At 42.3% G+C, this 27,776-nt stretch overlaps 1 protein-coding gene across 4 annotated transcripts in view; it reads right to left on the reverse strand.

Moving 5' to 3' along the window:
• Positions 1–26,574, reverse strand: part of septin9a (septin 9a) — a 72,460-nt gene extending 45,886 nt beyond the window's left edge. Inside the window, exons 1-2 of one of the 4 annotated variants that reach the window (XM_069713552.1) lie at positions 26,538–26,574; positions 17,378–17,440 (exon numbers count right to left, since the gene is read on the reverse strand). In XM_069713552.1, coding sequence (XP_069569653.1) covers positions 17,378–17,440; positions 26,538–26,559 — 85 coding nt within the window. In that variant the 5' untranslated portion in view covers positions 26,560–26,574. Of the gene's footprint in view, positions 1–4,152; positions 4,260–5,336; positions 5,452–13,665; positions 14,371–17,377; positions 17,441–26,537 lie in introns of those variants that run through there. The other 3 variants (XM_069713554.1, XM_069713553.1, XM_069713551.1) reach the window with 3 other exon arrangements.
• Positions 26,575–27,776: the final 1,202 nt, after the last annotated feature.

Raw genomic sequence — 27,776 nt, forward strand, 5'->3', positions numbered from 1 at the left:
GGCTGATAATGCTGATAAGAACGGAGACTCCTGATGACTGCTCATCAGCCTCTGTCAGAGGACATTTCCTCTCACACACTCAGTCAGAGGCTACTGACTCTCAGCCTAATGCTTATTGACCCAATTAATCTGTTCTTTGATCAATGCAAATATTTACACTTCTTATTTATGCCTTAGTTTCAGTGCATTATGGGTTACAGAGCTCCAACTAACTTAACAGAGTTCCTGAAGAAATCCATAGCCACAGCTAAGTGGCAGTTGGCCTGTAATAACAGTTTTCATTTTGAAAGGCGTTTGAGCTCCTTCAATGATCCCTCGTCAAATTTTTCTCTGTCACCGTTAACAACTTTTGTCCCACAAAACAAGGTGGGTCCCATAATTTAGAAGAGATTAAAGAGCAGTGTGTGTGGCCGCAACCCGGTGAATTCTATAAATGTTTCAAAGTTAGATGTTTCATGTGGCCTTTTTAATAAATTTACAGTCTTCAGTCTTTTATTTTATTGTCTTTTATACATTTATTCATGAACAGCTCACTTCCTTAACTGGGGATTACATTTTTAACTTTATCTTGTCACTGTTTGTCCAGACTTGTGTCACTGGTGAGTGGTATACAGGCTGGGCCCCGTGCAGATCTGTAAAAAGAGGCCCGGCTGTGCTCAGATCCACTCCTCTACTGCCTACCCCAACATTTTCACCCACCACAGAAATCCACTCCAGTGGAATTTCCTCTCTCTGGACCAGCAAATGCCCTCAACATGCAGTTTAGAGATACAGAGAGAAAGAGAAGGAGAGAGATCAACTGAGAGAAGCACATACAGTCCCTTAAAAGTGTTGTAAACAGAAATCTGTATTAAACTACTTAATGTATGTTTACACTGTCTGCAGTTCTATAAATATGGAGACTTTGGAGGCAGAGATACCAGTGGCTTTTCACAAGAGGAATGAGAGAATGAATTTCTTTCAACGAGCTGTAAAAAAATGAAACTGAATGAATGTGTGTGTGTGTTTGTGTCTGCTCAGCAGAAGGCCTGGTCAATGATCTGAGTCAGCTAGGGAGGCTGAGGTCACAGCTGAGGTCATCAGACTCACGGGCAAGAAAATCCTGCTTTCTGTCTGTTCCAGCCTCTCATGGGAGTCATCATTTGAGAGCATTATGGAGTGAATCCCTCTCTGTGTCCAACAAAAGTGACATGGCAAACACACACAATCACGGGACACACTTCATACTTTTTTCACACATTAACTGTATGGATAACAATGACATGTTGCTCAAATTTATGTCATATATGAATAAAATGATCAATATTTTCTGTGATTCCTTTTCGAGTCTTTCAAGAAGCATACGAGTTGAATACATTTGTGCATATTCCCCACCTCCAAGCAATATAATCAGGAAAGAGTGGTATCTGTGAGCACCGAGGGTTCTCAGTATATTGATGTAAAGTTAACCCATTACTATGGTGCTGATCAGTTTTTAACCCTGTGATTTTTAATCAGAAAATGAAGTGATGGAAAACATAAGATTTCAGTTTTACTCTGCATTTTGCAAGTATTGTCTCAGACAAGTCTTCCTCTTTCACATATTCCAAAGACTAGAAAGTCCTCTCTCTGTAGCCTGACTTAAACACCACTTTTTTTTTCTTTTTTTTTTTTACTGAAAAAGAATAAAGCTTGGGTGCATTTTGTTTGTTAGACACTTATAGTAAAAAAAATAAAGTTCAGCACATAGTGATTCAATGAGTATGTGTTCCAACAGATGACAGAAAAGGCCTAAAATTAAATGTTTTGTTGAGTGTACACACTCTTATTACAGAGTGAGGAACTACTGCTGCTGCTTTGCACTGTTTGCATTGTGAGGCTTTGTGCTATCAAACAATGTAAAATCGGGGTCAGTGTCATTCAAAATGTAGTGCCACGGAGGACTAATGTTAAGAGGTTAAATGTAACTAAACTGAGACTATTTTGCTGAACAGTGGCCACAACTTACAAATAAAGTCTGACAATTGATGCTAAAACTTAGTGCAATGATAGCACAAGTCAAAACAGATATTGAACTGACTCAATGATGTTTACTATATACAGTGGGTACGGAAAGTATTCAGACCCCTTTAAATGTTTCACTCTTTGTTTCATTGCAGCCATTTGCTAAAATCAAAAAAGTTCATTTTATTTCTCATTAATGTACACTCAGCACCCCATCTTGACAGAAAAAAACAGAAATGTAGAAATGTGTGCAAATTTATTAAAAAAGAAAAACTGAAATATCACATGGTCATAAGTATTCAGACTCTTTGCTCAGTATTGAGTAGAAGCACCCTTTTGAGCTCGTACAGCCATGAGTCTTCTTGGGAATGATGCAACAAGCTTTTCACACCTGGATTTGGGGATCCTCTGCCATTCTTCCTTGCAGATCCTCTCCAGTTCCGTCAGGTTGGATGGTGAACGTTGGTGGACAGCCATTTTCAGGTCTCTCCAGAGATGCTCAATTGGGTTTAGGTCAGGACTCTGGCTGGGCCAGTCAAGAATGGTCACAGAGTTGTTCTGAAGCCACTCCTTTGTTATTTTAGCTGTGTGCTTCGGGTCATTGTCTTGTTGGAAGGTGAACCTTCGGCCCAGTCTGAGGTCCAGAGCACTCTGGAAGAGGTTTTCTTCCAGGATATCTCTGTACTTGGCCGCATTCATCTGTCCTTCAATTGCAACCAGTTGTCCTGTCCCTGCAGCTGAAAAACACCCCCATAGCATGATGCTGCCACCACCATGTTTCATTGTTGGGATTGTATTGGGCAGGTGGTGAGCAGTGCCTGGTTTTCTCCACACATACCGCTTGGAATTAACGCCAACAAGTTCAATCTTGGTCTCATCAGACCAGAGAATCTTATTTCTCATAGTCTGGGAGTCCTTCATGTGTTTTTTGGCAAACTCTATGCGGGCTTTCATATGTCTTGCACTGAGGAGAGGCTTCCGTCGGGCCACTCTGCCATAAAGCCCCGACTGGTGGAGGGCTGCAGTGATAGTTGACTTTGTGGAACTTTCTCCCATCTCCCTACTGCATCTCTGGAGCTCAGCCACAGTGATCTTTGGGTTCTTCTTTACCTCTCTCATCAAGGCTCTTCTCCCACGATTGCTCAGTTTGGCTGGACGGCCAGGTCTAGGAAGAGTTCTGGTCATCCCAAACTTCTTCCATTTAAGGATTATGGAGGCCACTGTGCTCTTAGGAACCTTGAGTGCTGCAGAAATTATTTTGTAACCTTGGCCAGATCTGTGCCTTGCCACAATTCTGTCTCTGAGCTCCTTGGACAGTTCCTTCGACCTCATGATTCTCATTTGCTCTGACATGCACTGTGAGCTGTAAGGTTTTATATAGACAAGTGTGTGCCTTTCCTAATCAAGTCCAATCAGTTTAATTAAACACAGCTGGACTCCAATGAAGGAGTAGAAACATATCAAGGAGGATCAGAAGAAATGGACAGCATGTGAGTTAAATATGAGTGTCACAGCAAAGGGTCTGAATACTTATGACCATGTGATATTTCAGTTTTTCTTTTTTAATAAATTTGCACAAATTTCTACATTTCTGTTTTTTTCTGTCAACATGGGGTGCTGAGTGTACATTAATGAGAAATCAAATGAACTTTTTTGATTTTAGCAAATGGCTGCAATGAAACAAAGAGTGAAACATTTAAAGGGGTCTGAATACTTTCCGTACCCACTGTACACCAGTGTCTATCAAAAGTTTGATGGTCTTACCAGACTTACTAGGGCTTGAGAGTATTGCGTTAAGAAAGGGTGTATTGTATCGCTTCTAAATGCAACTTTTCATTTATAAGTGGCAGAATGTGTTATTTCCTCTTTCAGAAGTTACATTTATTTACTTCAAGATTAGGTGTCATGAAAGCGCAAACTAATATGCTTTTGGATGCTGTCTTAGACTAACATTGACGTTGTTATGATATGACACTGAGAAACTATCAACCATTTTAACATGAGTGAAGGTAATGACCTTTTTAGCATTCATTATCCCATAGCAAAATTTTAAATCTACGTTGACTGCAGATTGTCTAAAAGTAGTTTTCTAACATTGTGGAATTGGAATTTTTAATTTAAAATCTGCCAGAACGTTTGAAAAAGCGAATGAAAAAGCGAATAACTTACAGGAAGATGAATACTTGTAGTAGTTCTTTACTTTCCAACCCTGATTCATTGCTGCTCCCACAGGATTCCCTTGCTGCATCTCCGCCATGCTGTACACACTGAGCCACACTGAGGGCCATACATCATGGTGCATGGTGGTGACACAAAGGTATTACCACACACTCGACCCAACCGGTGGCAACACACACCATTGACAATCACAACAGTAGCCCATTATGTTGGCGTTACACATGAGCGAGGGGTGTCTAAAAGCATGACTTGGAGCCACATGCTTCAAGCACACTTCTTCGCCCCCTGATGCCTCTCTTTTCTGAACACCACTTATCTTTCTGCTCTGTTGCACTGTGTAAGCCGGCGGTTTTAAGGCCTAAAGACAGGGAGAGAGGGAAAGGTAGGCTGAGAGATTCACCGTACATACCACAGGCACACTGGTGTTGACAGAGGAGCAGCTCTGGACAAGTGCGGATGCGTTCCTAATGGTTACGTGTTTGTGAGAGACAGGAGACAGATAGTGAGACAGACAGACAGGTTGGGGGAGAGATGTCGGCCTGTCAACCCCCCCCCCCCACCCACCCCTTCTCGCATCCGCTACCAGCCAGGCCAAGAGGAGAGGGCCTGTGGATGGACAAGGTGCTGAGAGAGGAAAAGGGGAAGCACAGCCAGAGGATGAGGAGGTGGAGGTGGAGGAGGAGGAAGAGTGGGAGGAGAGGGATGACAGGGGGAATCTGTGGGCCAGGGGCAGAGAGATGAAAAGGAAGAGAGGGGGGAGGTGGTCCAGGTGTTCACCTCACAGCCGTACGGTCAGTGGCTGTCTCCTGAGAGCTTCACATACAGTATCATTTTAGCAAAATCAGTTGCACACTTTCCTCTCAACGCACAGTTTCTCTCTCTGACACATCGCACTGGCAAACACATCCACAACAAATACTCTCTCATGTCTCTCAACAAATTTTAAAGAGCAGTAAAAAGCAACTCTTTAAGCACGATTTCTCTTTCAAAACACCACAGCTCACCGCAGACGTCAACAGACCCTTCACCAGCTCCGTTTTTCCAGGTCCGCTCAGTTCCAATCAAACATGTGGAAACTATCTATAGTGTCCTCATGGCCGGGGTAAAGTGAGCCTCAGTCCACAGAGTGACAAGAAGAAGAAAAGCAGCAGAGCACATGAGGGAAAGAAACTGACCTTCAAAGTCTGACAGGATCCCTTCCAAGTGAGCGTTGACAGTGGAATCAGACATTTTGGGGAGCAAGTGTGTGTGTGTATGTGTGTGTGTGTGTGTGTGTGTATAATGCGAGAGAGGGAGCAGGGTTCCCTTTCCCCAGCAAAGGAAAAGTCGTCCTGAGGCGCAGTCCTGCTTTTAAACAAATCCCAAATTAGGAGCCCGTGTAGGAGAGAGGAGGGAAGGGGAAAAAAACACAAGAGTGGAGCAGCTCACTGATCCAATCCCTTTCCCTGTCTCTTCTCTCTTTCTTAAAGCAGCAACTTATTTTTCTCTTCTCCTCCTTCTCAACTTCCAGAACTTGAAATGAGCCAGCAATGACAACCCCTCACCCTCCCTCTCTCTCCCTCTCCAGCTCACTGCCTGCCCCCCCCCTTCTCTCCTTCCCTCCATACCTCCCACCCTTTCTGCAGCCCTCCCTCTCAGACTTGCCTCTTTCTGTGAAACCTCTCATTTTCAACTGGGCCAGTCAAATTATTCGCATGCTAACATTCAAACACACTTCCTGCAGGCTCCATCACATGATCAACACACTCTGGGCAACTGTTGAAACACACACAGAGAGCCTGTTATTGAGTTTATTAAAGCCTGTTGAATGTGTCAACAGCAGCATCCTACAAGCACATAAATCAACACACTCACCTACAGTCACATAGAAAAGACATGTCTCTGCTCAATCTATGTTACAGTGCATGGAGCGAAAAGTTAGAATAGATAAATAAATCCAGAGTGGAGACAGAATCATATTATGGACTAATATGGTCAGGACAGGCTCACACAGGCGTTTAGTAGATCGTCTGACATGCTCAGTCGCTCTGGAGGCAGACATCAATAAATAAGTAGCCTAATGACTTAATGACCATGTGAATGAGCCTCTGTGTGTGGGGGGCAGAGGAGGAAGGGTAGGCATGGGGCGTTGGTGTGTGTGTGTGTGTGTGTGTGTGTGTGTGTGTGTGTGTGTGTGTGTGTGTGTGTGTGTGTGTGTGTGTGTGTGTGTGTGTGTGTGTGTGTAGATGTGTTTTGGTGCATGCGCTTGGGGGCAAAAGAAGTAAGAGGGATGTGGCAGTTGGGGGATGTGTGTGTATGTGTGTGTGTGTGTGTGTGTGTGTGTGTGTGTGTGTGTGTGTGTGTGTGTGTGTGTGTGTGTGTGTGTGTGTGTGTGTGTGTGTCCATGAATGTATGTCAAGAATCCGCAGATTGTGTACAGTTGAGCGCTTTCTCAAATCCTAATTTATCTGAGTGTCTCTCGGTAAGTTGATGATGCACTAGTGTGTCTTGCACTGAAAATTCCAGCCAAAACTGCCATTTTAACTCTCTCTAAACTGCAATTATTACCTTGTGTGAAAAAGTTGCTCAACCAACAATGTTATCACGCCCTGAGGCAACCATTCATCTTCACCAGCCACAGGCCAATGGTGAAAAAGCACTCCCACTGGCCTCTGAACCATTCATTAGTGACGACAGTAAACACTAACAGTATAATAGTGGTAGTAGTAGTAGTAGTAGTAGTAGTAGTGTGTGTGTGTGTGTGTGTGTGTGTGTGTGTGTGTGTGTGTGTGTGTGTGTGTGTGTGTGTGTGTGTGTGTGTGTGTGTGTGTGTGTGTGTGTGTGTGTGTGTGTGTCAGGAGTCTCTTCTTTTAAGGCTAAAAACTAAAAACTCTCTTTTCAAACTGCTTCCAAAATAAAAGCAGCCCAGGGAGACAACACCTGAGGCAAAAATGAGATGACACATGAAATAAAAAAAAAAGTGTGTGGAGAGGTCAGCATGGAAAATGACTTAAGCTGTAATAATTTTTTCAGGTTGCAAAGGGACAGAAAAAGTTTATAGTCTCTGCAATAGTTGCTGTCACATATGTGATTTATCATGAAAGTGTTTGGGACTGAAATTTTGCATGTCTGGAAAACTTGTCGGCAATTTGTTGCTTACACTGGAATCAAAGTTTGCGTTTTCTGTTGATTTAGGCATGTTTACCGATCATAAACACAGATGTGTGTGAGTGCGCAAACACGCAGTGATTTAAAAAAATAAACATGAGGCTTTACTGTACAAAAACCTGCAATCTGAGATTAATCTTGCAGCACACTTCCCTGCCATTGAACCATGCAAAGTATGCAACCCACCATATGTTTGAAGAAACTATCAAACCAGCAATGAATATATCTGGCTAACAAAGACAATACAACCACATGTTGGTGAAATTTTACAAAGCCAAGACAGGGGAGAATTTTTCTTACTAAACATATTACTCTGTCTTCTCCTTTGTCAGAGGTAAAAGTGTCAGGTGGGTAGTAAAATGTCTGAACTGTTTTGCTAAAAAGTATTAGAGTGGTCTTTCTTCTCATCTTTTGCTCCATCTACATGTGAATACATCTGTAGTTTGAGGTGTGTTTCCTGGAGGTATTGAACCCCACAGTATCCCACAATGTGTCATTTCCTCCAGCAGAGGTCAGCGTTGTACTTATAAATAAATGCTGTCACACTGGGCAACAGTTTTAGTGGGAGCAGTGTCACTGGCCTACAGTAATATAATCTGGAAACATAAAGATGGAGGCATATGGAGAATCCTGCTCCAGACACACCCTCAACTGACACAGTGTGTCCTGTCCAACACATGTGCGGTAGATTCCCCCACTCCCTGGCGCGCACACACACACACACACACACACACACACACACACACACACACACACACACACACACACACACACACACACACAGTGAGATGCATTTATGCACACAAACTCACACAAACAATAAATATTGCAGCAGATGCCTGCATATATATGATCATGCAAGCACTCAGCCCAGCACCCAACCTTTTCAGCGAAACACACACACACACACATATGTCTATCTTTGAGAGGACACATGCTGACATTATGTATTCTCTAGCCTCTTACCCTATCCATACTTAACTTAACTAAATGCCTATAGCCTCAACACTCACCCTAACCCTAAACCAAACCTGAGTCCAAAGTGAACTCTAAAACCAAGTCTGAGCCCCCACACAACTCTTTTATGTTGTAAGTACTAATCAAAATGGTTTCAAACTACATTTTGTCCACACAAAGACAGAAAGACATTTGTGTGCACACACACAGCAATGCACACTTCCTTCCTTGCAAGCCCCAGCAAGCCCAGACAGCGCTAATCCAATCTGCAGTAACAACTGTCACACTGGAAGAAGACTCAAATGTTTTTCACCCTGTAAAGAACTCCATTCATATAGCAATCACGTACTCACATTCAGCATATGCAGTGCCCTGAGAAAACAGTTTCTGTCTGTTATCTGTAGAACATGTGGGTCAGATATGGTTTGCAGTGACTGAAATGTTTGTGTGTGTGTGTGTGGGACTGAAAGGTTTTACAAGGACATGTTCATTCCACCTATCAGCGCTAAAATCTTCCACCACAATTCCGCCTTCTGAACTTTACTTCTGCATCATCATTATATTTCTTATGACTAAAGATGAAGATGAACTGTGAGATAAAAGAGTAATGCTGTTGACGTAACAGGAAACATATGACACTGCCATATGACAATCCTGTGTAATTGTTGTTAAAAAAAAAAAAAAAGAAAGGGATAATAACTAACAGTGATCGAATCCAGATTCCTCTTTTAGGTCCTCTTGCTTCTTCTTCGTTGTTGTATTGTAATGTATTTCAATAGGCAGCTGCTGTTGTTATGTTGCACTGCAGCATACAGAGGAAGAGAGACAGAGACAGCCGCCTGCTGCTTAAAGAAACCAGACCACCACCACTCCAAAGTGGCTCCTGCCCTTCTAGGAGCTGAAAAATGAGAGGAGCAGAGTGTGAGGAGAAGAGGACAACTTCTTTAAACGGACGCCAGGCGTGGCAGTTGCTAGGGCAACGCCAGGCCGACAACAGATTGCGAATGTCAGGGGGAGATCTCCAGACGGACACGCGCGCACACACACACACACACACACACACACACACACACACACACACACACACACACACACACACACACACACACACACACACACACACACACACACAAAGACATGAACAGGTCCACATGCCTCTGTGCCAGCTTGCTCCCTCCTCTGCAGTGTGGTCTGTGCCAGCGGAGAGACGCCCTGCAAACTCTCGAATCTGAGATACAGCTCCAAGAAAAGTTTCAGCTGGGACCAAACCCACACTGGGCAGTGCGATTCAAGGATACACCTGACCTGCAACTTCTTATGATCATTTAAACAACCTTATCTGTACAGATGTATAGATGCAGCTGAACAAAAATGATAATTTAACAGCAGAAATACCTGATCCAAACTTGTCCCACTAAACAAAACCTCTCTGTCCCTGCAGAATAATTAAACAGTTTTCATCATCAGATACATTGCAGGTGAAAAATGGGACAAATATCAATACTAAGAAGCTAAGCTATACCATAGAGAACAAGAGTAAGAAAACTGTTTATTCAGGAGGTGACCAAACTGATGTAAAGCCCTTATCAAAAAGCAATTTAATAAGCTTATATAGAAATCCTTTGTTGTGTCAGTTTTGCCAGTTTTATGTTGTGATAATGATCAGTGTTTCATTTCAGGTCACATCAGATTTAGACAGTCATTGTTATTTCAAACATTACGAGTACCAGCTCCAGAGGAAACTCCAGCTTCCTGCTGAGTTTATCCTAAAACAACAAACTCCCTGTTGGCCTCGATGCAGACAACTCACCCATGAGTCAGTCTGTGTCAAATAAGGCATCTGGAAGAGGTAAAAATCTGTGTTGGTGCGTGCGTTGCTTGCATTGGTCGCATGCGTTCATTTGTGCATGCATGTATATTTTGGATATGACTAGCTAGTTACTGCAACTCTATTTACATGGCAACCCCCAAAATAAGCAGCTCTACCTGCTCAGGGCTTCAGAGGGGAGAGATGAACAAGACAAGAAGGAGAGGAGAAAAGGCGGGAAAAGGTGTGCACTAGTTCTCTCCACAGGAACAGACAGGAAAGACAGATAAATATCAAGGAAGATGTGATGTAACACTAAACCCCCATGGGTTCAATGGAAACCAGGAAGCAGGAAAATGTCTACCTAATGTGTGTGAAAAAAGAGACACAGAAAGAGAACAGTTTTAGCATAACTGATGAAATCAGCGGCAGTGCAAGTGTAAACCCCAAAACTGCCTGACTTTTAGCACGGCACAGTACAATACTGTGCTTTCAGCTAAATGTGGGAATGAATGGCAAGGGAAGCACCGCAAGAAGGACCTCTGACAGTCAGATATGTTCACAGATGTTTGCAAACTGAAGAAAACACTAGAAAACCAGAAGATGCACATGTATTACACACACAGTGTAAGGCGCTGCATTATTTTGTGCACTGTAAATGTAGTAAAGACTCAGTTCTGCAGTTTTCACAATGTTAAAGTTACATATGTGCATATGAAACCCCCTCTGTGGCCCCAGAGCACACATGGCAAAGTAGCTTCATCTAAAGTATATGCACAGCTGTAGTGACAGCAGCTGCCCTTAACCAAATGTTAAACATCAGCACCCAGCCAGGCTCCACAAACTTTAATCAAACACAGCACCTGTTGGATACATGGCTGGACTGCACTGCATTTACACACACACACACACACACACACACACACACACACACACACACACACACACACACACACACACACACACACACACACACACACACACACACACACACACACACACACTGCATACCCACCAACTGCTTTTGCTCAGCGGTTTTCTTTGCATTGAATATGTGCATCAACTGTCTGGACACACATGCTGCTGGCTGCACGTGTGTCCTCATGGGGGGGGGGGGGATGACTTGGTAAATACTGAGAGCAGCTGTCCTCCATCAGAGATTACTCCCAATAGGCCATCTCTCTCTCTCTCTCTCTCTCTCTCTCTCTCTCTCTCTCTCTCTCTCTCTTTGTCTCACCCCCACCTTCTGCTCCATCTCTCCACCAGGCAACAGTCCAGTTTAGTGTGCCAAAAAGCCAGCATTGTCATCACCATCCACGTTGCTCCGATTGCAGGCACATATTGTTCTGCTCAGCACGTTGCCATGGTGACTCACCCAAAAACACAAGGCCTGTCTCACCTGGAAAAGGCATGTAGCTTTTCCTTAAATCTTTTTTTTTTTTTTTTTTTTTTTTTTTTTTAAGTCTCTCCTTTAAAATGTACAAAATGATATTCAAAACAAGTAGGTTCACACAATAATGCCAACACAGCAAAACAACACTCGTTACTTTGTGTAAGTGTTTTCAACTGAGAGGTTGATATGAACAGGGTGTGTTGACATACTCAACTCAGCACCTCCACCTGGTGGTGGAGGCATACATTACATCTCAAACAGAAAGCTTCCAGCACTGACTCTAGAAGACTGACTTTATTAAAGGTTAGTACAATGGTCAATAGTGAAAGCTTATTGCTACTCAAAAAGGCATGAGCCAAAGATCTTAATGATCCTGTGACTATAGCTGTGTCATGCAGTCTTTTATCAAGCCTCATCAGCTGACCTTACTGTGACTGGTTCATGGAGAGTTTCCGTTGACAACATCAGAGCTGATTCATGTGTGAGAAAAAACAGACTGGAAACAAAGAGATCCTTGCAAATCAGCATCAACACCAGAGTGTGAAGAACAGGAGTGAGAAGTGGATTGAATTGATTTGACCGAGGCAGATGAGAGGTATCCAAGATATTGTCCAGATGACATGGGACAATATGCTATCTCAATAGCTGTACCTAATTATCCTTTAGCAGGACACAGGGGGAGTGGAGCCATCTCAGCTGGCAAAGGGTGGGCTGTGGGAGGATGCTGGAGCACCTGGGAGATGTAAACTACAAACAGAAAGTTTTGTGTTACCAACTGCACTACAGCGTTGTCCACCATTTTAATAAATGCCTTTACAAATGAGGAAGTAGAAGCCAATAGATTACAAGTGATTGATGGGGATGATGCCTAAATTTTGCCGCCAGCTATACATGCACACACACATAGACCCCTCACTTGGGCATACTTCCTATTCCTACACACAGTGACATTAAACTGGCCCAAAAGGCACAATCATACAACACAGAAAATAAACACTGGATTGAACATTCAAACACAACAGAAAGTATGTCCTGCTGAGGCTGTTAGTGCTCCCTGGAGGAACAGAGGCCAGAGAGAGAGAGAGAGAGAGAGAGAGAGAGAGAGAGAGAGAGAGAGAGAGAGAGAGAGGAGGGAGTGTGATACCTCCATCACACACAAACTTGTCAATGATCTCACCTACATCCAGACTTAAAAAGGTGCCACAAGCCATGTTTAGCCACACACAACCACACCACCGACCACATTAACCCATTAACCCACATTAACACTTATGCACACTCACAAAAACACAATAATATATGCAGCTACAGCCACTTTATCATTTCCACTCCAGTGCAATGAACTTACATTTACAACAGTCACACTAAAAATGCTGTTAAGAAACAGACAGCATAGCCTGACTGATGGATTTAGCATAATGTACGGCACACATACACATGGATACACACATACTCATCTATTCACAGTGTTTGCTGCACTCAGACGGGCCGAGAGTTTGGAAAAAGTATTTGAAAAGTCGGCCTTACTTTGCTTGTGCAGTGGGGCAAGGCTTTCTCTGTCCTGTTAACTAAAGGAGGGACTGACTGATGGCTAAAGCGGGATCAGAGCCACAAGGGACAAGAGTAGTACTGTTCAAACAGAGCTCTTTCCTGTTTTCACACCACAGAAGAATGGGAGAATGCAGATGGAGAAAGAGGGAGAGACATTACTAAGACACTAGTGATGTTTCTGTGTCACTTCATCAAGGAAAGGGTTTTTAAAACTGTTATTTTCATCCAGACAGCGAGTCATGAATGAAAAGCCATGGTGGCTGACCACTAACCTTTAAAGACATTTCACTGGAAATAATGAGACCAAGGAGGGTGGAGATGGTGAGCACAAACAGAGACATGAAAAGCCTGCAAACATGACGGGACCAGGGCAGATAAAGACAGATAAACCAAAACAGGTCCGTTAGGCTGCTACACAAACCCCGCAGCAGAGCACCCAGTTCCAGCTCCAAACCCAAAAGAAAACAAGCAGTCAGCAAACTGGACAGAATGAGAGAGTGGAAAATACCATAGAGGGGAAAATAGACGCAGGCTCGGACAGAAAAGTAGCTCAATCACAGAAACAGAGCTGATTGAAGAACCTTAAAGTAGGCTAAAGAAAGACAGATGACCTCATCTGGGCTGAGAGTTTCAGGAGAGTTTGTCTTACCTGAGAATTTCTCCCCCTCCATAGCCAGATCACTCCCTCCACAGCCACATGTAGTGTCTGCTCTGACTCCACTCTCGCTCTCTCTCTCTCTCTCTCTCTCTCTCTGCCTTTTTTTAGACTTCCCTCTTCTCTCTCTGGCTCCCTCACTCCTTCCCTCCCTCTGTCCCTCTTCCTCCTCTTCTTACTCTCTCTCCTTTTGGGCTCTCTGCTCTCCCTCCCTCTCCCCACTTTGATTCCTTCAGTGTGTCTTGCTAATGAATTCGAAATTACGACATCCACATGTGCTGATCATATGTTGCTGCTCTCTCTTCCCCTCTCTTTCTTCACATAAGACTGTAAGACTGAAGCAGCATTGTGTCTTCAAAATAGAAACCATTAGCTCCACCATGTGACAAGGATAGGCTCCTTCCAGACCAAAATAACCTGCTGGACTTCGGAAAACTCTTCTGTCAGCTTTCTTATAATGTTCCTCGTGTGGGTGTCCTGTGGCCTTGATTCATTTGATACCAACTGCAATCTCGTCAAGCTGGTGTGAGCGTCCCCCCTCAACTATGTTCCTCATGATGAATTGGATACAGTTCTGCCTTTGTGTGAAAGGCTTGCTGAAATAATACTGAGGTGTAAAAACAATATGAGACAGAAGAAAGGGAGGAACTTAATCAAAACAAACATCCCTAAAAACGCTTTAAAGACTTGCAATCAATGAAGGAGAGAGTGTCTGTATCTAGGAAACAAGTCAGAAAGACAAAACACGACAGATACAGAGAGAGAACCAGTATGTGTGTTTTGAAACACCAGCACTCGCTCTAAAATGTGTGTTCAGGAAACTCAGATGACCTCTGACTGTTGGCACGTCCCTCACACCGCGCCGGGGTCAGAGGTCACGTGGCAAGCGTCTGAGCTCTGATAGAGAGCTCAAACACACCCAGACATGTCAGTCTGCTGTTTTGTGCAACAGACACCACCGCCCCAGTGACCTTGCATGTTATTGTTTTCATGTTGGGCTTTAGTGTGTTTGAGTGTGCCCCTTTTCTTCATCTATAAATTCGTCTCATTTCATATCTTTATTTATTCTTCAATTGAAGCCAGCTTTTGGGGCACTGGATGATGAAATAAGGGAAATGTGTGCATTAGCGGCCCCAAATGGACAAAACATGTAACTGTGATTATTTGCAAGATTATATACAGTAAATAATGAGTATGTAGTGAACAAACCTTGCAAGTGGTGCAGGGACGGATTAGCATTAAAACAAAAATAATGAGGAATAAATAATTAAGGACTAATTAAGTGCACTGTGCTCATAGGTCTCATCTAAAAAGTGAAAACAGAGATCAATATTCAGGTCTGTTTTCCAACCAAGACCACTTACTGCTGTTTTACTCTAACTTTCAATTCATAATATCATCTCTAGTTGACAAATAAAGTGATGCTGTGAGGTCTCATTAGAGATGTATTAAATGGCCAAATGAGGTGAGACAAAATTTAGCCATGTGCACTCTTGTCAGTAGCTGTAACAATTGTAATAATGTTCATATGACATCATCATTGTTAAGAAAATTAAAAACGTACAAAAAGTTTGTTTTACTTTGTAGACATGCTCATGCTTGAGTTGCATGTGTGTATGTCCAACACAACGGCATCGGCTGACTCCCGGTTGGGAATCAACCACACTCGGATCAACAATAGGGACAGTGTTGGATAAACCTGTGTGTGTGTGTGTGTGTGTGTGTGTGTGTGTGTGTGTGTGTGTGTGTGTGTGTGTGTGTGTGTGTGTGTGTGTGTGTGTGTGTGTGTGTGTGCGTGTGTGTGTGTGTGAGTGTGAGTGTGTGTGTGGTGTGTTGAGATTACAGAAAAGCATCCTCCCAAACACACGCCTGCCGGCTCGTAAATCTGCCCTGTTGGCAGATGTTTTGTGTGGGGCATCTCCCTGCAAATGCCAAAACAAACACACGTACACGCACACACGCAGGCACACAAACGCATACACCCTGTGGCAACTGCATCAACGTCAGGGAGGTCTGCTGACAAGCAGGGCATTAACCGCAGCCTTAAGCACTTCCTAGCGACCTGTACCTGATTGTGTGTATCTGCTTTTGTGTGTGCATTTCCGTCTGTCAGCGTGTGTATGTGTATTTAAATGTGTATCTGTCCCTAAATGCTCGTCTTTTACTGTGGTTCAGAGATGGTAAACAAGGGGGCTGCAGAACTCAGGATGGTCTGATGCTGACAAGTCGACAAAATCTAAACCAAATAAAAACCTATACATTTATGCATGCATGCATGCACAAACAGAAAATGAACTCAGCAAGTTTGAGGGGCATATATATATATATATATATATATATATATATATATGTATATCTTTTTTTAAATTATTATTCTCAATCAAATAAAATTGCTCTTATCTCCAGATGTTTAGGCAGATTCAGAAGATGTTTTACTTCCAGGCCCAGTAAAATAGTTTCCTTCACTCTCAGGTTCAGTTTGCACAGAGGGATAAACACCCCAAAGTGAGACCGAGCAGCACTCAAAGTATCGAAGGAAATAGTGTCAGACTTTATATTTTCTGCTGCTTATTTTTCTTTAATAAATGTCCATAATCTTACAATACACATGCAATGACAAACACAAACATACTTCCCAGATACACCATCTACAGTAAATACCTACAAGACACACAGCCGATCACGTGATGAGTTTATGGCTTTACATATAACCTCAAAAACATAGCTGATGTGATCTGTATGTGAAAAAAGATCTGGATGTGAATAATACTGCTGTGTGTCTGTGTGTGTGTGCCTGTGCGTACACAAAAGTGTACAAATGACACTGTAGTTCAGCTACAGCACAATTTAATATTGCAAAAATGGCTGGTGAGGATGCTAATAAAACATATTTCAGGATGGGAACTACTTTCACTTCCTCTTGCTATATTAAAATATGTGAAACAGAGGATATAGGCAAAACCTTCTCAATATAAAAACTATGAATACCAAATAAGGTGGGAAATAACCATTATATTGTTTAATGTTCTATATCCTTTGTAAGACACTTTGCCACATGAATCTCAATATCTCTACATCTCTGATCTGTTTACCTGACGTCTGCTGTTATCTAAACAGGAAACAGTACCTGCTCTGCCCACTGTACCATATCCTTCTGTTGAAGGTCAGAGACACTGACTTATGTAATACTTTACAGGAATAGTGAGCAATTAATGGAAGCTGAAAATGATACATTCGATATATAAAAGTATAAACATATGTATTATAATACTGTACATAAGGTTTCTGCAGTTAAGTTGTTTAGATTTAGTCTTATCTGATCACCCCCAAGTTCATTCTGAGCATGACTTCAAACATACAGATTTTTTTCTCAACATCATAGAGGTCAGGCTGAAATTACAGGAAGAGAGATATTGAGACAGTCTAAATGTGGAAAGTTCTCAAAGATGCTCAGAACAACTTAGCTGCCGAGTACCTCCAAAACCTCCAAATATATATATTTTTTCAGTTCACTGCACTTTGTATGAAGTTAATTGATAAATAAACACTTCAGTGCATTATTTTTGAAGGCATCATCAATTTCCTTTTAGAGTCTAAAATCTCTGCACAGTAAACTGAATACTGTATATGTTGGTATGTATGTGTTGAACGTGAATAGAAGAATGAATGGCCATAGATGAAAATGACAGGGGTGCGGTTTACTTACTGGGACTGGTGATACCAGATCCATCTCTTTCTGATCGCCTTGCTCGTGCGCTGGCAGATCTTGCTGTAAAAAAAAAAAAAAACAAGGACAGAAGGACAAATTAATAAAATCTCATCTGTAAGATGCTCTGCAGTTACTGAGCTGCTTTAGAGTCATGGTAGCATGTAGTGAAAGTCAAGAAAGGACTACTGCACCACTCTCAATTCTGTTTCATTTAATGATTTAGAGTCATACTTTTGTTTGTTGTTGTTTTTTGTTGTTGTTGTTTATTGTCATTCATCCACATTCAAGTACACAGCTGAATGAAGTGCTGTTCCTCACAGTCCTGAGGTGCGAACACACAAGATTTTTTTTTTTTAAAAAGAAGTAAAAAGAAAAAGAACTAACAACAAAATGACGGAAACACTATATAAATGAGAAATAACAAAGATAACAGATAACACTATTAAAGAAAATAAATTACATAACACTATTGCAAGCACCAACAGAACTGTGTCTGTGAATGGTCTGATTAGCAGAAACTGTAGAATGTAAATAATGAAAAAAGAAAAAGATGTTAAATTGTAAGTAGTACAGATAGAAGGCACATGGTGATAGACCGAATAAATACAGTGCAAATAAATTGAAATTGCACAAATGGGATATCCATTACAGAGGCAGTGTTGTCCATAAAATCCATGGAATAGTAAGCACCATCCTCGTGGCAGGTTTGGTTTTGTAATTAGGCAGAATCTCCCGGAACTGAAAAAGGACTATGAGGGAACATCAGCCATTGCACCCCAGCAAATTCTTTAACAGCTGCATTCAAAAGAATGACAAATCCAAGTGGATTAGAAACAGAAGGGGCCACAGTGATATGCGGGCCCTCGCACACTGCACGTGTAGCACGCGAAGGTCAGCATATTCCCACTTGCAGTTTACATTTTTTTCTCAATCTTGTTCCTTATTCTTCTTTAAAAAAAAATTAAAAAAAATTGGCAGCTTTAACAACTTCAAAAACTTGGTGGTGCTGACGCATGTGCAAACTTTCATGAGGTTTGGAACATCGTTTGACCTTAAACGTCAACTTCCTGTTTCACGGCAAAACATCAAACTTAGACGCATCGCCCTGGCTGTACTATATACTACTCTATACTCTATACTCCATACTCTATACAATATATTTTTGGAGTATGACCATTTTCTGAACTGACACACGTTGTGTACTGTAAACACTGTAACCAGTGCACAATGAAAAAAAAAGTCTCTTTTGGACTTTTTTTTGTTTGAGTTTTGTATTGTTGTTGACCTTTGGTTTGGTATTAGTATGATTGCACGTACAACCTGTGCCACCTGTGTGGCTTACCCTTAGAGGGACTCGTCTCATGAACCACGTGGCTTACCTTTAGTGAACAATGTGGCTTGTTAAGGGGACTCGCCCCAGTCTGCCAGATGTCTGCAAAGGGGTTCAAAACAAACGCAGACTTTGGCAAATGACAACATTTATGTCACGTAGACCCACACAGACCCTTGGAGACAGGTTGACATGGAAAGCATGAATTAATGTTATTGACTGCAATCAAACAGTCAACCTAGCAGAAGATTTGACTGTGAGGGGAAATCTACATAAGACACTATTAAACATATATTTCACGTGAAAACAGAGTAAATACAAATAAAGCTGCAGTGCAGCCTTTGACTTGACTGACACAATGTATACAGTATATGAAAAATAATGTTTAATGGTGAGAGTAGGTTGATAATACAGTGAAGCATTTATCTCTACTGTTCCTGGGACAGCCGATGGCATGTTAACAAGATGCAGCATCTATCTCAGACCAACCACACTTGTTATTTTCTTTTCTCCGCTTCCTCCCGTCCTCTCTTGCATCAACCCAGTCGCTGCTGTGCAGATGAGCTAAGTTCATCCGGTGACTGATGAGTCAGTTGTACCTTCCTGTTTTGAAGTTCTTTGAAATACTTCCTGCCGCAAATCAGAGTACAACATGGCCTTAATTTTCTGCCAATAGTGCCAGCAAACATGGTGGTTTTCCACCTCTGTTGTTACAGGTTTCAACACAAAAACAGCTGTCCCAAGGGAGAGGGTGAGTGTGTCACTATATGACTGGAAGAGCTTCTGAAGTGAGTGTGTGTCTGTGTCTGTCTGTGTGTCTGTGTGTGTGTGTGTGTGTGTGTGTGTGTGTGTGTGTGTGTGTGTGTGTGTGTGTGTGTGTGTGTGTGTGTGTGTGTGTGTGTGTGTGTGTGTGTGTGTGTGTGTGTGTGTGTGTGTATTCTGGTCAGACTAACCCAAAACAGTGATAAGATCAGGGGCTTAGATTATCATTAATCTTGTTTAGGTAGCAATGATCTTTGCGAAAAGTAGCAAATGTTAAGCTGAAGCTGATATAAATTTAAATAACAAAGCTGCCTCTGGCTTTACTGTTTGATTCAAAGAGAAAGTCTTGACTCTTTAAATCACTAACTGAACATTGAGCCTGACCAAAGGTGCCATCATTAAAGAGTCAACCATTGTATTTGCTTTGAGTACAAATCATTAATCAGCCATTTGCTATGCGATAACACCATCAATTAATTACACGTGTGTGTGTGTGTGTGTGTGTGTGTGTGTGTGTGTGTGTGTGTGTGTGTGTGTGTGTGTGTGTGTGTGTGTGTGTGTGTGTGTGTGTGTGTGTGTGTGTGTGTGCATATCTAATGTGTTTCCAAGCTTCAAGTGTGTGGAAATTGGAAAATGAACAAAAAAGAGTCAGTCAAGTCTACCAAGCCTTGCAGCTAAAGAACATGTCTGTACTTATGTACTCCTCTATCAGGGAATACAACTTGAGATGAATGAACACACACACATACGCGCACACACACACACACACACACACACACACACACACACACACACACACACACACACACACACACACACACACACACACACACACACACACACACACACACACACACACACACACACACACACACACACACACACACACACACACACACACACACACTTTCAACACAAACTGCTTCAAATGTACCAAGCAAAGTTTACAATAACACGCCACAGAAGCTGTAACAACAGCTGAAAGTTGTGTTGAATAGTTGATATTTGGCTCTGAAGTAGTTTACTGCAACGCATTCGGTAGTTGTGTGCTTTACAGTGAAATATGCATTTGCTAATCGCAGTGAGCTTAAATACAACCCGAAAGGAGTGACACCTGCAAAGTTAAACTGTGAACAAAAGTGTGGTACAAAAGTGTGTTTGTCTACGTGGAGAGTCTGTTGCTGTACTCACCTGCACAGTCTTGTCTGGGGCCAAAAAAGCACAAACACTCACAAACGCACACACAGACACACACAAACACACTATGATCCACGTCTTTTTTCCCCTTCGAAGGGATTTGTAATCCTCTGATGTCATATTTGCCTTATGACACTGTGCTGTGTGCAGTAGAGGTCATTACATACATGATACATAAAAATGGGACAAGTGTTTATGTTAATGGGAAAAACTGCTTTTAGCAGTGATGCAAGTCATTTCAAGGACAAGAGTAAATACGTAGCTGCCTGTGTCTTTGCTATAGGCCTCAACTGATTGATGTCAATTGCGTTGTTTAGTTAGGCCGTGTTTGTGTGCGCGCGTCAGCGTGCCAGCAGCATGACCGGTAAAGTGCATGGACCATGCCTGGACAAATATGCTGACTGATTGGTTATTGGTGTCAAATGACGAGAGAAGGTAAATAGAGGTGAGAGGGTGCTGCACTTTAACATACTTAAAACACAAGAGCAGTCACACACACACACACACACACACACACATGAATGAGGGGCGGCAAATGGACCCGGTGGAATGATTTACGAAACATCCTCTTTAATGCATGCTCTGTCTCTCTCGAACACACAACTACCTGAGATTTTTGTGTTTGCTTAAGGTGGCCACGCTGTTTGAGTAGGAGGACAGGGGAGGTGAAGGATCCTTTACCTTCCCTCTTTCTTTCCCTCCCTTTTCCCTCTGTCCCCCTTCTCTTCCACTCTTCCCTTTAACACTAGGCGGTGTTTTGATTGAGATATTAATCAACTGAGTGGTAGATATTGTTGAACAACAATGTGTTGCTAAAGGTTTTAAAAAAAAAAAAAAAAAAAAAACGTTATAGTTACAACTGCTGTCATTTCAATCTGCCCACAGCTACAAAGCTATCACTGGACACTGATGTATCTACTGGCTAACACTCATTTGACACAAAGTCCATATGAGTCAAGATGATATTTAGATATATTCTCTTGCATCATGTCAAATATTTGACCAATCTCATGCACTGGATTAGCCAAACACTAATATTCCTGTCTGATTATGAAAATAATTCACGTTATATATCAATATGGCAATATAAAATGATGTATGTGATAGAGGAAGTTACCTTACCCACTCAAGCCATGATTGCCCTTTACTGTAATTTTGAAATTTGTAACCAAATTATATAAATTCCTTCTCCGCATTTGGCTCCAATACATGCTAATTATTTCGACAGAATAAGCTGAATTTATCTCTCATAATGTGCTTAAATATGTCTCTCTTTTTCCTCTTTTTTTTCCTGCTCATCCATCTGTTCCATTGCATTTTATGGCCATCATTACACACGTTAAGGGTATGCTGCAAACACAGCGTTTCACAACTCTGCCTGTGAAAGAGCTGGGAGCGGATGACGTGGACAAAGAGAAATAGAGCTGAGTGAAAGATCTAAAGAAACAAGACATACTGAATGCTGAGACAGACATTTTTCAAGTTTGTTTTTACAGCCCAGATAAGACCTTTACCTGGTTGCAGCCAGGCCAGCCCTAGAGCAAGGGCCACATCGCACACACCCACACACCGTCAGACTCATACGCACATGTGGACACACATGAAGTTTGAGAAAGACATTGGCCATGACCCTGTACTACACTCCTCCCGAATGAATAGCCCTTATTCTGGCACCGAAGGAACAGACTGGCAACACCTTTTCCTACATGTTCCTCACTCACCACACTCATTAAAAACCAACACCGCTTTGCCAAACACACACAAGCCTTCTGCAATCCTCACAGTGAATATGTGACCCACATTAAACCAACCATATAAATATGTTATGAGCTGGGTTAGACAGGATGCTATGCTGCAGTCTATAAAAAAACACCGGTGCAGTAGATAAGATCAGCCTTTACCTCTTCCCTCGCTGTTAAAACACCAAAGAGTCAGTTAAACAGTTCATAGAGCTTTAAATAGATAGATAGAGAGATAGTTACTTCATTCATCCCACAAGGGGAGGTTTTTTTTTTCCGCTACAGCAGCATTATAGGTACAGGAAAGCAATAAAACAACAGTAAAATATTAAATATAAAAATGCACAGTATATACAATAAATAGAATAAAATAAAATAAAATAGAATAGAATTATAATTAAATTAAATTAAAACTAACTGAACAATAGTGCAAAGATTTAAACAAACAAGAAAACAGACAACCAACGGTGTTATTGTTGTGTGATGGATTTTGTGGGTTTATGGGTTGAAATCTCCCCCAGGATATATGTAGTTACTGTATGTCACAGAGGAACAACTGAGTGGGTGAGTGGTTGTATTTTTCAAGACATGTGAGAAAGAGAGGGATAAATAGATTTCAGGTTAATCAACGTTTTTTTTTAGGGTTCCAGCGTCTGTATGTTAGCATGTTTTAATGTTTGCATGGCGGACACAGGTGAAGACAACAACAACAACAAAAACAGTGAACCAGTAACAGTGAAGCATTATGTGTCATGTGACCAGTGCATGCGCTTGTATATACGTTGTTTGTATGTGGGTAAAGCTGATGAAGATGATTGAACTGAAACAGAAAATAAAATATGATTGCGATCATGTTCATGTTCTTCCCGTATGGTTATAATGTTATAAAGAGTTGTTTCCTTGCTTTACTTTGCAAAGAGAAAAAGACTTTGCACTCTGCAAACATCTGGGCTTGCATGCAGTTAACGTGCATTATCTTGATAATTCGGGAGGGCCTCATCTCTTCACAATCCTCTTTGAACAGATACAGTATGAATCACTAACACTTAAACTGATTGCTATGTGCAATAAAATATTCATTCATGTCATGACAAGAAAAGGCTGCTCCTCCAAACAGTGAAGTTATTATCTGTTGCACGAGCTTTGGCTCTTTGCGCCACTTTCCATATTTCTTCTGTAAGTTAATCAGATAACGGTGCACAGCCACTGTATCTGAAATGGTTAAACACATGCATGTGTGTCTGCACTTTATCATTCATGTCTAGATGTCAGTGCAAATCAGAACCTCTCTGAGCCTGCCATTATCTTTTTTTTTTTACAAGTTTTCTCCTGGCCTCAGGCCCCCATAGTACAGGCAGTCTGTTGTATCAGTTGACACCCCCAGCAGCAGGCAGCATTACAGAGCTGCATTCTTGGCTGCAGATAATAAACACAAAGCAGAGTGGACACTTCAGAGCAGCCTCCACGCGCCTGAGAGGAGGACCATGCACAGCGCAGAGAAAAGACATAGACTGTAGGTCTCCTGTAATCAGGGGAAATGCATTTGGAAAAATCCAAACTTGACAGACCTGCTGTGTTGAAGGAGACAAAGTTACAGTTTGGTTTCACACATTTCACCATGAAATCAGTCAACGTGTTGGTTTTCGTCATCATCATTCATTCCCTGCTGGTCTAATGTTACATGTGTCCTGCTTCCTCACACCTTCATTTCTGGCCTCTGTTTTCAACACGGTGCCCCAAACTCAAACCTGTGGCTCTAAAATCCTACCAACCACAGTACTGTACATGCATGTCCACGTGTTCCAATACCTTATTAGTCCATTATCCACAGGTTTCGAGGAAGCCAAATTGAGGGTTAGACCATCCTCGGCATGCTCTGCTAGATGACAGGGAAAATATGTCTCAACACAGTTTATAGCTTGACTTTCAAGTTATCATCTGACAATAGCTTTAGGCTCTGAATCAAAGCCTTGCTGACTCTCCAGTATAAACAGGCTAAAAGCCGTAATACAGAGCCGGGTGAAGCATTTGTCACACAGGTACGAGTAATGGAAATTGGTGTTTATGTATGTGTTTTGAGCAGGACATAAAAGCACATACCAGGAGGAGTGTACTTGGAAAATAACGACTGTGTGCTTGCGCGTGTGCACGTGTGCGTGCGTGTGTGCGTGCGTGCGTGCATATGTGTGTGTGTGTGTGTTGGGGTGGGCTGTTATTTATACAGGTTACTCATTGATCCAGACGACTTGAGGGAGTGGTGTACAAGGCAGGGATCAACTCCACTAGCAGTGTTCAGCTATGAGGTTGCATGAGTGAACACACACACACACCACACAGTATATACCCCACCCCCCCCCACACACACACATCACACTGTATATATATCCATCCTCAACTCCCAACACACACAATACACACACACTTCCATACATAAGGTCCAACATCAGCTCTTCAGATGTGCCAGATGCACAATCTGCATCTTTGTGTGTGTGTGTGTGTGTGTGTGTGTGTGTGTGTGTGTGTGTGTGTGTGTGTGTGTGTGTGTGTGTGTGTGTGTGTGTGTGTTTGCCAGGGCATTTGCGTACAAAACATACACACACATGCTGAGACACAAGTCGACCTTCCTCTCTGAAAGTCACCACTCCACATCTCTGATGCTTGTCTAAATACCCCTACGCATTTGAGAAGTGGTTCTTTCACAACACACACACACACACACACACACACACACACACACACACACACACACACACACACACACACACACACACACACACACACACACACACACACACACACACACACACACACACACACACACACACACACACACACACACACATCAGTGTACACTTTGTTATTAGATGATTCCCCAAGTCAAAGCTCTGACAAAGAATTTGACAGCTCCACACACGTCGCACAGCAGAAGGACACACACACACACACACACACACACACACACACACACACACACACACACACACACACACACACACACACACACACACACACACACACACACACACACACACACACACACACAGGAGGAGAGACTGCATGACCCAACATGTGCTTGTCTCCAATGGAAAACCGTTGGACGCTCTATCACACAAAGACTCTGCGAAGATGAGCCGGGAAAGCCGGCATTCCACGGGATGGGGTTGTGTACACTGGACTGAGCCGGAGCTTAGGGAGAAGGAGTGAGATGGAGGGCTGGGAGCGGGTGGGGTGGGGAGGGGGGGAGGTGATAGTAAGCAGTGCTGGAGAAAAGGCTGAATGTGACAGAGAAGAAGGGGACAGCCTATCAAACAGCCTTGGTTCAAGTTTAAATTGAAGCAAACGTCTGCCGAAGTGTCTTTGGGCAAGGCAGCAACATACATCCTCACAAGCAGTCTTCCTGAGATCTGTGATGAGCTAGAAGCAGTTTCACGTTCACGTCTTGATAAGATAAGATTCCACAGTAAACACAATCAGATCCAGCCAGTCCCAGAAAAAAACTGAACCATTGAGCTTGTGTAAATTTGATGCAGACACTTACATCAGGTCATTTCAGGTATGAGTTAGGGGGAGTGAAGGAACTGCACCATAAAGCTGTCAATCAAAACAGATTAACAAACTAACTGTCTTATAATTTGAGTGTAAGGTATCATAATATTACCCTATGAATGTAAATGAATTCTGCACAACTTGTGCACACTCAATGTTTTCTCTGTTTTCACTCAAGGTAATACATTTTTTTTTTTTTTTTTTTTAAAACAGCAGGTGCCATGTGAAACATTTTCTCTTGTTCTTCGGAGCATAGAAGAGAGTCACATTTAGAAAAGGGAGCCCACCTCTCTGTCATGATGTCACCGTTAAGTGTAAAGTCAGAGTCCAAACCTGCAAGAAATGTTTTACAACCACACCCACAGATCCATACGTGAGGAAGAGGAACTCAAAAGAACACCACATGTAAAGGAGCAGTAATGAAAAAAACAATCACTGTTAATGATAAGATCTGAAAGAATGGCAATCCTGTTTCTGGAGTCACACGTACCAACAACTCAATAGTTCACAAGTTTGAGCCTCTTCTTACAATCAGGGTGTGACAACTTAACACTGCCACATTATCTGAAAGCAACAGGCTCACCTGGATATGAAGATTTCTTCATGATTGTAGATGTGTCCTGTCCTGGTCGTTATGTGCTGCTTCAGTGTGAAATCCTTGATGATCCACTCGGGTTTCTCAGTATGTGTCAAAGTGACGTTAACATCCGTAACTTTTCCAGATCTCTGTCTCCTTCTCTGCCACTCCTGGACACTTCAACTTCAAAACGCTCCTGACGCAGGTAAATACACGTACACCTAAAGTTTATTCCCGTCTTTATTTCCACTACGAACCACTTAGGGAGGCAGTCTGCTGGAAATGGACACAATCACACCTGCGCTCCCAACGCACGCCCTATCCAGGAGCGGGAGTGGTTTAACTGTAACTGTGGGGGCTTTCGCCTATCAAAGCTCAGAAGTGGCATAGAGGCGGCTATCTTTAAATGGTATTTAATTGCGTTTAGGGACTGAAAAGAGTTTAGCGAATTAATGAATTGGGAAGCTCAGCGGTCCTGAAATTCAGCAAGGCGCATTTCTGTTCTTTTACGCAACGTTTAAAGAGGACATGTGCGCATGTGAATAACTGTCATCCATATTGTCAGACATTATAATGAACCTTAAAACAGATAAATATAAAAAATAGCCCCCTCTGTCTCAACCCTCTCTCCCCCTCTCTATAATAATTTATCAATCTGTAGCATCAAACACATACCACCATGTGTGTGTGTGTGGGCAGGCTGTGTGTGTTTGGTGTGGAGGGGGTGGGAGGGGGCAGGTGTTTGTAGTATAAGCTGTGTGGGCTGGGTGTAGAGCCACGTGTGGAGTTGTCCCACATCTATTCCTGTATACAGCTGTAACCATGACCTTTAACCTTTCAGAATTTCAAACGTCCAACTTTGGAAACCTGCTTCATGTTCACAAAACCTGAACTCACACCCTACCTTAAAAAGCTGCCGTTCTGATGTGCAGAGACCTCTTGTGGCTGCTGCCTGGCCTCCTCCTCCTCCTCCTCCTCAGCATTTTGCTCTCATGTGCTCAACAGCTTAACATCAGCTTGGACAGGTTTGAATAATCAGGCAAATGTCTGTTATTCTTGCAGGAGACACTCTCCTGCAACAATAACAGACATTAATTGATTTAAACTTCATTGAAAGTATGTTCTTTAAGATGATTCAGAAAGATACATTTACATCACTCTTCGGGTAAGTCAGAGGGTACAGTAATAATACTTTAGTTTCCACTATGTGACAGAATACTGGTAATTGCTTTCCCTAAATGTTAA

The sequence above is a fragment of the Brachyistius frenatus genome, unplaced genomic scaffold (genome assembly GCF_029030835.1).
Source record: "Brachyistius frenatus isolate BFR_SWC_R1_liver_20210118 unplaced genomic scaffold, ASM2903083v1 Contig_119, whole genome shotgun sequence".
NCBI classification, from domain to species: Eukaryota; Metazoa; Chordata; class Actinopteri; family Embiotocidae; genus Brachyistius; species Brachyistius frenatus.